Here is a 12,262-nt window from a genome sequence, read left to right on the forward strand (position 1 = left end):
CATAGGCAGCATCTAAACTGTCATCACACAAATGGCGCTCCTCATTCGATTTTCAATTGATTTCATTAACACATGCTGCTGTAACCCCTCTCTCCCGGGTCCTCACTGCCGCACCTCGTTCTTGTTCCAAGTGGGTCTCCGTCATGGGAGGCGGACACACTAACAAGGAGGCTAAAGACTGCAGCCTCTAGCATCAGTTGCTAGTGCGTCTCTTGAGATCAGGGGAGTGAGGTTTACCTGCACAGCACCTACCCGCAGGCCTTCATTACACTCATCCCCTGAAACCTCACTCCCATCCGGGTCACGGCACCAATGTTACTCCGCTCCCCCAGGTCCTCACCACCACACCTCATGGTACCCGAACCCGGGTCTCCGGCATGGGAGGCGGACGCACTAACAAGCCTCTAGTGTCAGTCGCTAGTGCGTCTCTTAAGATCAGGGGAGTGAGGTTTACCTGCACAGCACCTACCCACTGGCCTCCGTTACACTGCTACAGTATACTAGCAGCACAATACTACAATAAAATTATTAATTTGACATATAACAGGTCACTGTGCTATAAAAACATTATGTAAGTTTCAGAGCTCAAAACTGTCTCGTTAATCTAAAAACAGCTTATATTGAAGCCAACCTGCCAAAACAACAGCTTGTGGAATGTACCACTTTATGATGTAATAGTGATGCTAAACACCGCCTCGGCAGGAGAAGATCAACGACTGCTTCTACATCGCTGCCTGTTTAGCCCCGCCCACCGATTCACACATGTAGTAGGTAAATGACAAGAGCGGCAAATGCAGGTCTACGCAGAAACCAAATGATAAACTTTATTTGATGAACTTTATTTTTAATGAAGCTGCCGCACCTCGTTCTTGTTCCAAGTGGGTCTCCGTCATGGGAGGCGGACACACTAACAAGGAGGCTAAAGACTGCAGCCTCTAGCATCAGTTGCTAGTGCGTCTCTTGAGATCAGGGGAGTGAGGTTTACCTGCACAGCACCTACCCGCAGGCCTTCATTACACTCATCCCCTGAAACCTCACTCCCATCTGGGTCACGGCACCAATGTTACTCCGCTCCCCCAGGTCCTCACCACCACACCTCATGGTACCCGAACCCGGGTCTCCGGCATGGGAGGCGGACGCACTAACAAGCCTCTAGTGTCAGTCGCTAGTGCGTCTCTTAAGATCAGGGGAGTGAGGTTTACCTGCACAGCACCTACCCACTGGCCTCCGTTACACTGCTACAGTATACTAGCAGCACAATACTACAATAAAATTATTAATTTGACATATAACAGGTCACTGTGCTATAAAAACATTATGTAAGTTTCAGAGCTCAAAACTGTCTCGTTAATCTAAAAACAGCTTATATTGAAGCCAACCTGCCAAAACAACAGCTTGTGGAATGTACCACTTTATGATGTAATAGTGATGCTAAACACCGCCTCGGCAGGAGAAGATCAACGACTGCTTCTACATCGCTGCCTGTTTAGCCCCGCCCACCGATTCACACATGTAGTAGGTAAATGACAAGAGCGGCAAATGCAGGTCTACGCAGAAACCAAATGATAAACTTTATTTGATGAACTTTATTTTTAATGAAGTGCCAGACCACATCAGTAAAAACGTGGTCCTTTGTTCACTTAATTTTACCGCGGATTCGTTTACAAACAAGGCACAATTCGACGCGGGATTTTCAGAAAGACTGAAACTAAAAGACGATGCTGTGCCAACTATACAGTGTTGGGAGTAACGCATTACAAAAGTAATAATATTACAGTAGTATATTACGTTTTGCTGTAAGCACTGCAGTCATCGATGAAAATTAAGAGCAGCTCTATTTCGTGCACAGATTTTCAAAAACAACCTGTTTAACGTGAAAAACGTTTCTTCTCATGTTATTCACTATAGGATATGGGCCACAAGAGAAATATTAAGGGAATAATTTAAGACAGATACTGTATATACCATCGTCAGCCTATATTGAAGTAATTTTGTCTCTTGTTGTCTCATAGAATTTGTGCCGTTAATGCAGCATTAGAAAGCTCCGTCAGTTTTTTTACTTTCTCTATAATTGACTGACGTTCACCGGCATAACTCTTGCGCACAGTTTGCGCATTGCTTGCTTGTGTTGCTTGACCCCGCCCCCATAATATCAATCGTTTATAGGCCACATATTAGGCATTTTTTGTATGTTTATTTTTTTAATGTTAATGAAAATGACACCAAAAAAAAGGGAACATCATTAGGAAATCCTTGGGGGGGCTGTGCCGGGGCTAAGCAAGTTTCTGATGGGCCCCGTCAAGCCCCGCCCTAGCGCCGCCACTGATTAGCCTAATTTGTTTTGGCTTGTTTAGCAACTTATATTTTTCATTCTTGTTTTCTTCTGAAACTGTTCAAATTTGCCTATAGGCTAGGTTTTGTGTTTATTGTTTGTACATTATAACATTTCACTTTATTTATAATACTTCTGTGGATATTTTGGTGAAAGTAACTCAAAAGTAGTGTAACGCATTACAATTCAGAGACAGTAATATTGTAATGTAACTAATTACTTTCAAAAGACAGTAACTAGTAATATATAATGTATTACATTTTGGAAGTAACTTGCCCAACACTGCAACTATATATATGTGGCACCACACCAGTGTGAGTAACTGCTTTTATTATGTGATCACTATTGATTTGTCTGTTATTACAGATCTTTTGATATGTACTGAGTATTTATGCATTTTTAACCTACTATAAATCACTGTAGCGTCCACCAGTGAAGGATGTCAAACATACACAACTTTTAGCCAATCGTTAGCATTTACTTCCGAAACTGCAATAATTAAAACACCTATTCAAAAAAAAGAGCGTTCCGATGAAGGTGGTTAAAACAGGACAGAAAGTAGCCTATTACTTATAAATTATGATGTTTTTTATGTAAAAAGCTTGACAACATTATAAGTGGACCTCAAAAAACAGTACACAATAAAAAACAAAAGCAGTTCATGCCCCCTTTAAAGCATTTGGTATCATTAAGTAACAATGAACAATACTTTTACAGCACTTCTTAATATAGAACAATGTTAATTGTAGTTTTTTTTTTGTAAAAAGTTAATTTTATTCAACAGTAAAATCTAAAGTGACAGTAAAGACAAGTTGTTAGAAAATTATTTCAAATAAATGCTGTTCTTTCGAACTTTCTATTCAACAAATAATCCTGATTTTAAAACATGGTTTCCTCAAAAATATTAAGCAGCACAAACAATAAGTAACAATTAATTAGTAATAATATTTCACAATATTACTGATTTTACAGTATTTTTGTACAGTATATCAAATAAATACAGCCTAAATACAGCCAAAAGCACTGTACCAACCAACCAATTGTTGTTCATTATTAGTTGTTCATGATAGTCAATACATGACATAATATTAAGAAATCATATTTATTGCAAAAAAGTGTTACCATTTTATAAATAACTTTTCCATACCGAATGATCATTTTGAAAAAAAAAATCATTGATAATCAACCTTGTCCCCCATCTTGGATTTGTTTTGTTTTGTTTCAGCACATTGCCTTATAGGATTGCCTTCTCTGCAAAGTATTCACTTAATGTTCTGCCTAAGAATTAATCTAAAAGAAGGTATCTCAGATTCCTCGTGGAACAGCCTTCTTGTCGGGAGTGCACCGAACATCTCTTAAAAGGTTGCTTCTGTAGGCAGCTCACTAGATTTTGTAACAGAGCAAAAAAAGGCTGCCGTGCAAGGGTGCTTTTCATGTAGAGTGGCTTTGAAAATACTTCTATCTCTGCAGCGGGCGCTTTGACGAGGGAGTGCATTTATGTACCTTATACTTCTGTATTTGCAGCCAAATGGAGGAAAAAAACATGTGTAAAAGTTTAATCATCTGTGCCCTAGGGCTGGAGAAAGCAGACTGCAACCGAAACACCTGCCTGTGTTAATCACCTCACCTCCTGGAAACAAGCAGAGCAACTTTGCAGGTTCATTAGTGCTATTGCTGTCTGAATAATGCATGCCGGCAACTATCTTAAACAAAGGCCTGCAGACAAATATGATCTCCTTGTGTTTGCATCACCTCACTGAAGTAAAATGGCTATCATAGAACAATAAGATGGATGCACACGTAGGCCATACGAGAGGTGGTGAGATCTGCGGCTCTGTGCATGCTTTCTGTGAATTTTCTTCACGGTATGGTAATTGGGTGAAGTGGACAGAAGTCTCTGTGGTCATTTTACAGAAGCGATTCTAACCTACCTCTCTCTCGCTCCTGGGGGACACAGCGGGGGTTCTGCGGTTCAGGGGATGGCAGTTTGAGAGGTATGAGGAGGAATAACAGAGAAAGGCTGGAAGAACATGACCACTTACCGCTCTTACACGAACTGACGTCAACTAATGGGACCTTATTGTAAAGTGTTACCAATGATTTATATATATAAAATTGTACATACTTAATGACTTTTCCTCAGCTGTAGCATATTTTCTATCACAAACAACAAATTTGCCACTAATAATTTACCCAGTGTGTGAAGAAAACCTTCAAAGTCCAGGTATATATCAGTTGTCAACAGAATATTAACACTTTACGTAAAGCCTTTATGTATAATGCATTATAAATGGTTATTAAAGGGTATAATGCATTATAATTATTCATAATGTGTTTTGTAATACATTATAGCTTGTTGTAAATAATTAAAACTGAATTTAAAATGCATAGTGTAACAATGATTTGATAAGTGTTATCGGGGCTGCATCTGAAAACTGAAAAATGCTGCCTTCAGAGGACACATTTCAAGGTAGGGAGGCATCAAGGCACATCCAAATCCAAAGTTAGCTTCACCTCCTGTCTCATGAGATACCTTCATCTGATCGATTTTTGAAGGCAGGCTAGGCAGCATAGATGTATCTTTCACTGTCTTTGATATCCCACAATCCTGTGTGTTCCATTCAGTATTATAGTAATTAAATATCCGTTTAGTTATCACCAGAACTTGTTCTGTTTTATTGTAGATCATTAAACAGTTACACTGCCTGCAAAGTCATTGCCTGATAAGGCAGCGAGGCAGCAAGTCAGCTGCTTAGGTTTATGGATGCAGCCAATGTATTACAAAGCATAATTAATGCCTTAAAACTACTTTTATAATGCATTATACATAAAGGCTTTAAGTAAAGTGTTACCCAATATTTTTTAACAGTTGCATTCTGTCGAAGTATGCAAAAAATCTGGAAGTAGTTTTAGATGTCTGTATCTGCGATACATAAAATGTTAGCTATGAAATTAGCCTTAGCAGGAGAAAGAGTCTGCCATTTTTTTCCATTAATGTTTAAAATGTAAATTCCACCACCATCATTTTCATGAATGGTGATTTCAGATGTGGTGGAAATTATGGTTCAGTGAATTTGCTGTGATTCATATTGTTGGATGGACATTGTTAGAAGACAAATTAAATCAAGTAGCAAGTACAAAAAGGGTTTCATTTTTAAAAATTCACTGCACCCAAAGTACCCATAGTTGAAGAAACAGCCACATGCATTTTATGAACCTGAGCCGAACTGTATTAATGTGATAAATTCAGAGTCTTTCTGTCACACAGTGGATTCCTCAAGCATTCATGTGACTCTACAGATGTCTCCAAAATCACATACTGAATATATGAACAAACGAACAGTTTTGCTCACTGCTTCTTCTCTGCTTTCACTGCTCTTCACTGCTTTTAAAATACAACAGTCTTTTCTGGCATTAGCATTTCTGTAAAAAGAACCTTCTGCACACAGTATCTCCTGAGACAATCTTCAACGAATCAAACAGAGGACAATGTGTCACCTCCAATTGTGATGAAAAATAAAATAAAAATTCACAGGGGGTTTCTAAAATTGAAAAGTTCAGCAGAGGCGAGCACGGATTAATTCGGCAGCTCCCCCTGAGAGGCTCGCATTGTGGGACTAAACAGATATGATACCAGGACTCATTTTGTTCTGCCGAGGGTTTAATTGTTACCTTTGCAGTCTGCATATGTATTAGGTGCGGCTGAGCAGAACCAATAAATTCAGCGCTCGGTCATTACCACTCTTTGTGTAAAGCGCTTATGCTGACTTCTGCATTAATAAATCTCACTGCTCGCCATAAAGCTCAGGTGTTTTGGATAAGGACTCCAATGACACAGGAGGAGGAACCAATGCAAATTGAATCAAGAGCATAAGCTGTAGAAGCAGCTAATGGCTTTGGCTACACTGTGGGGCGAGACACGCAGTTCAAAAAGAATCATTTGAGCACCTGCTGCTACTCTGAAACCGATGACATGCGTTTTTCACTAAAGGCAAAATTAGAGAGCATCATAATAGGGCCTTACAGGGAAAAAAGGCCTGTCGTCTTCTCTTACATAACAGCCTAAGCAAGATAAGTCACCATTAGTTTCACATAATAATTGAACTCTTCACACTTTCAGAGCAGAAAATGCAGGAAAAACAATATTTTATCTTGTTGCAAGCCTCGTCCCTGGGGAAAGACTGGGGCTGAGGAAGAGTGATGGATTAAAAATGAACAAATATGCAATTTTGAAATTTCATTTTTGGCTCGCTGGAATCAATATATAATCAAGACATGATGTGCACACATTAGATTTCTTCAACTGGACAGAAAACTCCACTGGACCACAAAAATTCAATTCCACTCAATAATGAACAGAGATTCATAGAAGTAAAGATCTAAACGCAAGGACTTCAAGTAATCTGCCATAAAATAAAGGTCACTCATGGCCCTCCTGACACTGTTGAATACAGATAAAAGAGAGGAATAAACCTAGTTAAAGCTGGTATATGGATAATGAAGTACTTAATGTGTTGGGCTAACCTTAAACTCCTCCAGAGACGAGTAGATCTTTCCTCGAAATTCACAGTAGTTTTTCTTCTCTTTGCACTGCGGGCAGCACTGGCTGGTGTCGACGCGCAGGCAACGAGGGTGAAGTTTTGGACACTCTGGTTGGGCGCACAAAGGACCCTCATCTGTGCACAGACATGGGCAGGTGGAGGGTCCCGGGGTGAATTTCTCCCCAATGGCAAACACAAACCCCGTTTCATCCATGCAGCCTTTCCCCCTATAATCGGGGTACGCATACTCATCAATCGCATCCAGAGAGATGTTGGCCTCTTCCGTTGGTGCCTCTTCAGTTTGCTTGAGCGATTCTTGCTCACCCCAGGCTTCGAGGGTCTTTTCTTGAAGTTTGGACCCTCGTCTCAATGAACTCAAGTTGGGTCTGGTCCTGCCTGAACTGGATTTGTTCCCACCCTTGATCCCCTCCAGTTCAAGATTACTCAGCTCCTCCAGACGCTGCTTTGCACCGGGGCTCAGCGCACCCTCCTTGGTCTCGGTCAGAACGCGCTCCAAGCGCTCTTTCTCCCCACCCTCTGGCACCGACACAATGGGATTGCCCCGTGCGCTCGTATACAAGAGCCAGCTAACAAAGATAAGTCCTGTTGTCATGGCAACCGAGTGAAGCATCTCGCTCCTCTCCACCAGCATAAAATGATGGGACTGCACCTGGACTCACATTACAATCCTCAAATTGCAGGTAGAGTCTAGTACAGCAGAAGCATCGTCACATCTGTAAAAGAAACAAACTGCAGAGTTCAGCACCATGGACAGGGGCAATGTAATGTTATGGTGCATTCAGTTCCTCCTGGGAAGTTTGTATTTATGAGTTTGGAAGTTGTAATTATGACGTGTTCAAGTCACTTTGGTTGGATCAATATGGTAGTATATTGATCCAATATGATGTGTTATTGCTTTTTATGTTTTTATTTGATTTATGAAGCTGCTGCTAATTGAATCGCCATATATCCTATTGTAATTGTACAATACTGTCATATTTTGTGCAAACAAATTTTCAACAAATTTTACGTCAATACAGATGCTGCACCCTTTGCATCCAACATATTTTCTCAATGACATGTCCCCAACTTCAAAATTGGGGGCTTAAAGAAAGTTCAGAGTTTTCCACATGTAATTAAAAATGTGTGATTTTGTTCATGGTCGTTCAACTCATAAATTCAATCTTTCAGACACGTCTTGAATGCATCATCAGTCAGAGAAGTTGGCTACAGCAGCTATCAAACAACTGACCCAAAATCAATTCTCTTAAGGAGTGCAACACTAGAAACAGTGATCTACAACACTCCTTTAAAAACCCCTTCAATGATTCTTCAGTCAAGCGGCAATCGTGCAGGCTGTAACTGATTCTGTGCTTCTGTAGATTTAATGAAAATATAATACGTAAATGGTATTTAACAGAAGTTTTGATTTATTTAACCAAAGTTGAACAGAATATAGAGCAGACTGAAATAATAGCTACTCATTTTTACTAACAACCAATGAGCAAAATCATTCACTGATTGCAATAAATTGACCAAATTTGAATAAGACATCTTGAATTGACCACGATTTGAATAAGCCACCATGAATTTGCAAGCATCACCTGTCTAAATGTTGCTTTTGCTCACAATCCAGTTTTCAACAATAGTTTTGTGGTTCAGACCCATTTACTGTCTTCCCGGTATGCACTAGAGTATGAATAATTATGATTGTGTGACTGTTTAAATTGCTGTTGTTTTTTATTTCTTTATTTTTATGAATTTATATTTTTGTCATGTTTAGTAATCTGTTGCCAGGATGGATTTGTTTCACTAATGAACAAATATTTGATTGTTACCCTTGTCATGTTTCATGTAACAAGTGTTGTCGTCTGTGAGGTCTTTAACATATTAAATTAATGCTTTTTATTTTATGAGTGTTTGCGTAGTGAGTGTTTATGTGATGTGGTCAACAGACAACAAAGGTTTTGCTCTTAGTCACTCATACGTTTCTCATAAATAAATGAGATGGATAATATATGTAAAATATAAAGAAATCTTCAGTTATGTAATCTAAATAAATTATTGTTACAATTACAAATGGTTATTTAGTACTAATAAGATTTATATTTGTTTTAATTCCTATTAACTGTATTTGTTTAACATAATTAATTGTTTTATTTGATCTATTTGCAGAATTACTCACATTTAAGGAGCTGATTTGAGAGATATGTAATTTGTTGCCATAATTTTAAGTAAATGTAATGTTGACAGAATATTTCCTAAAATAGAAAATAACCAAAAAATATATAATTAATTAAATCATTTGTTTTCTCTTTTTTTTTGAAGAGCTATACAACTTTCCCATGCTGGAAACATGTGAAGGCTGACTGCCTCGGGTCTAATCACATACCGACAGCAATCTTCCAATCACACCTCCACGCATCAATTTTCACGGGGATGATGGACACGAAAGTAAATTGCCTCAAGGGAACTTGAGTCACAAGTACTTTAATAACTCCTCTATTCTCCATCCAGCTAAGTGCAATCAGTTCACTTCAATTGACTCTGTTAAATGACACAAAGAGGTTAATCGTGAAATAGATTTAGATGGGGGGAAAAAGGGATCGTGGAAAAAATATTTAAGCAACATCACACAAGTATGATTGCTGTTGTGCTGAATATCAGCATGGCTTTTATTATGCTATCGGCACAAGGCTGCAGGTTATCACAGCTGTGCTATAATATTAAAGTGACAATGAAACGGAAGTAGCGACATATCTTTTCTTATGTATTGTGATGTATATCCGAGTGTAGCGGACTATCGAAAAACAAACAAACTTGATTCTGTCTGCCAGTTCTTGATTGGATGTTAAAATGTGGGCATCGAGCTCAAAAGTGGAGGTAGATACATATGAGCTTGTGGGGTGAAATTATTGTTGATTCCGCTGTAAGGAAATAACAAGTAGAACAACAAAGTGCAGTAAACGGTAAAACTGTATGCACTACAAACCAGTTTGTTCATAATATAAAAATAATATGGTTAAGAGACACCAGTCTGCAATATCAAGCAGCAAAATGAGCTGTTTTGTACAGCTAAAAATAGCTGGAAGCCAATGACACCAGACACAACATGAATTTTCATTGCATAAACAGCCTGTCTGAACCACAGAAATTAATCTTATTCTAAATTTACATTGTGTTCATACAGTTCTACAATTCAGTTAGCCTATACACTTATAAGTAGACGAATTAAAATCAATTAACTTATGTTTTAGTCAAAAATCGGTCAGTTAATTAGTACATTTCTTTTCTGTCAACTAAAATAGTACCACAAGAACCCAAACCTCAAAGAGAACTGAAAACCGGACTAGAACCGGAGTGTAAAGTGGATCGGAGCACTCAAAGCGCTCAGTCGGCTCCAACTCCAATCCACTCCGGGTTTCTCACTCACGAGTCGCGAGAGAAACCCGATCAGAGCGATCGCGAAGCCTGAGAAAAAAAAATCACCAAAACCTAACTTCGGAAAACTCAATCCCCGCAACAGGTAGAATGACACAACCGCGCCTGGATTGGCGAAACACCCAGGCTTAAAAAAAAAAAAAAAAAAATTTTGTTTTTTTTGTTTTTTTTGTTTATCTATTTAAAAACCCCCGTCGCTCGCTCCTCGTTCCACTTTGTCCGCCACATAGCCTACCGTAGTCCGAAGGCCGTGAACACAAACAAGCTTAGTGATACAAACAGTGAAACGTCCCAGTTATTTTATACGACGCTCGGCCAAGCATTTTATAAGACCGAAACGGTACAACTGTGTTACTGTTAAACAACGAACAGCTTAATGAGGGAAAAAATATCGAGGAGGGGGAAAAGCTGAGTGGAAAAATATGACATCAAACAAGATGTACAATAACTCATGAAATGTGAAACACTCAATCTCAGACGAAAATTAGATCATTAACTGTTCATCTAAACTCGCATTTAAGCATAAAAAAGCCATGCATGCAGCTATCCCAACTCCAGTCCCTGTGGGCTGTGGAGCCTGTTGATGCAATGCACAGGTGCTCTTCACAGCATCATTCACATCCACTCGAAAATCACATCTTCAGCCTCACATTTAACCATAGAAAGTGTGACATCTCAGGTGCAAAATCACTTTAATAACTGAGGCAATCGTTTGGAGTTGAAGCTGAGAAGGAGAAAAAGAGGCGTAGATAATGATGCGACACAAAGCAGATGCAAAACCACTGTCTGCGCTGTAATAGAAGCTATTATCCTTAATATTCACATCACCCACATAAGCTAATCAACGTAACGTAACCCAAGGAAAAAGCCTTTACGGAAACCAAACCTAGCGAGTAGTCTATCCATATCACACTTAACTCTGCGCCGGTGAATATCGGTTCTGTTCATACACGTATCGGTCATGCAGAACAGTATATGGACTCTTCTTAAACGTTTAACTGTAACTTTACAATGCCATTTAGAGGCGTTAAAACAGACTAGACGTCCATACCTGCATCTTTCCGTCGGTGTGGTTGATGTGTTGTGTAGATAGTTGTCACACAGTTGATATCGAGGCTCGCTCATCAGTCTCCGCACACTCCACATCACCTCACAACTGCACTCAGGACATTTAGTTTTAATGGTGCCACTAACGAGGACGTCGGGGCTGTTAATGTTTCCTCAGCTCTCGCCGGGGAACTGAAAGAAAGGAGTGGACTCTTCAGCATCAGTGACAAAAAACATAAACCGGCAGACTTACGTCACATGGTGAGGAGTTTAATGAAAACCTTTCTGACCACCAGGTGGCACATTCCCGTGCTGGACTCACACAATTCACTGTGTGATTAATCATTCGTTCACGTTGTTTTGACAGAGCCTATCCATTCTCAGATCCGTCTTGAGATGTGCGATGAGCGTGTCTGTTTTCCAGAGTGCTGTGTTTGCCTTGATCACGAGATTCTGAGGACAAAGAGGCATTTGAATGTGCAGGTATAAAACTGATGAAAATGCACCTGAGGATTGAACTTTTCTGCCACGATTATGAATAGTGAAATCAGAACACACGCATATATGGAGTTTTTCTGTGTATGTGATGATATTTGTTAAGCCTTTATCATAACTCTACACTTAAAGGCACAATATGTAAGATTTTTTGTTATTAAAATATCCAAAAACCACTAGAACAGTGTTATATATTTTGCTGACTTGTGTACTTACAATATCCCAAATGTTTCGAAGAATGTTTAAATCCAGAGAAATGAGCAGTTTTAACTAGTGACACGGACCGTGTCTATAGTGTCATTGTGTCGCCTGCCAATGACGTCATAACCCCTCGATTTCCGGTTTTGTTTTGTAGAAAACATGGAAACACCAAAGATGCTTTAATATGTTATGCGTTTTAATAGAC

At 39.3% G+C, this 12,262-nt stretch overlaps 1 protein-coding gene across 1 annotated transcript; it reads right to left on the reverse strand.

Annotated features, from left to right (window-relative positions):
* Nucleotides 1-6,752: 6,752 nt before the first annotated feature.
* On the reverse strand, nt 6,753-11,713 carry LOC107582546 (brorin-like). Its single transcript, XM_016268442.1, has 4 exons — nt 11,643-11,713; nt 11,366-11,553; nt 6,857-7,607; nt 6,753-6,773 (listed from the first exon to the last, which is right to left on the reverse strand). The coding sequence occupies exons 3-4, from the start codon at nt 7,523-7,525 to the stop codon at nt 6,753-6,755; spliced, it is 690 nt and encodes a 229-aa protein (XP_016123928.1). The 5' UTR covers nt 7,526-7,607; nt 11,366-11,553; nt 11,643-11,713.
* Between the last annotated feature and the right edge of the window lie 549 nt (nt 11,714-12,262).

Source organism: Sinocyclocheilus grahami, unplaced genomic scaffold (assembly GCF_001515645.1).
Source record: "Sinocyclocheilus grahami isolate Dianchi unplaced genomic scaffold, SAMN03320097.WGS_v1.1 scaffold45.1, whole genome shotgun sequence".
Lineage (NCBI taxonomy): Eukaryota > Metazoa > Chordata > Actinopteri > Cypriniformes > Cyprinidae > Sinocyclocheilus > Sinocyclocheilus grahami.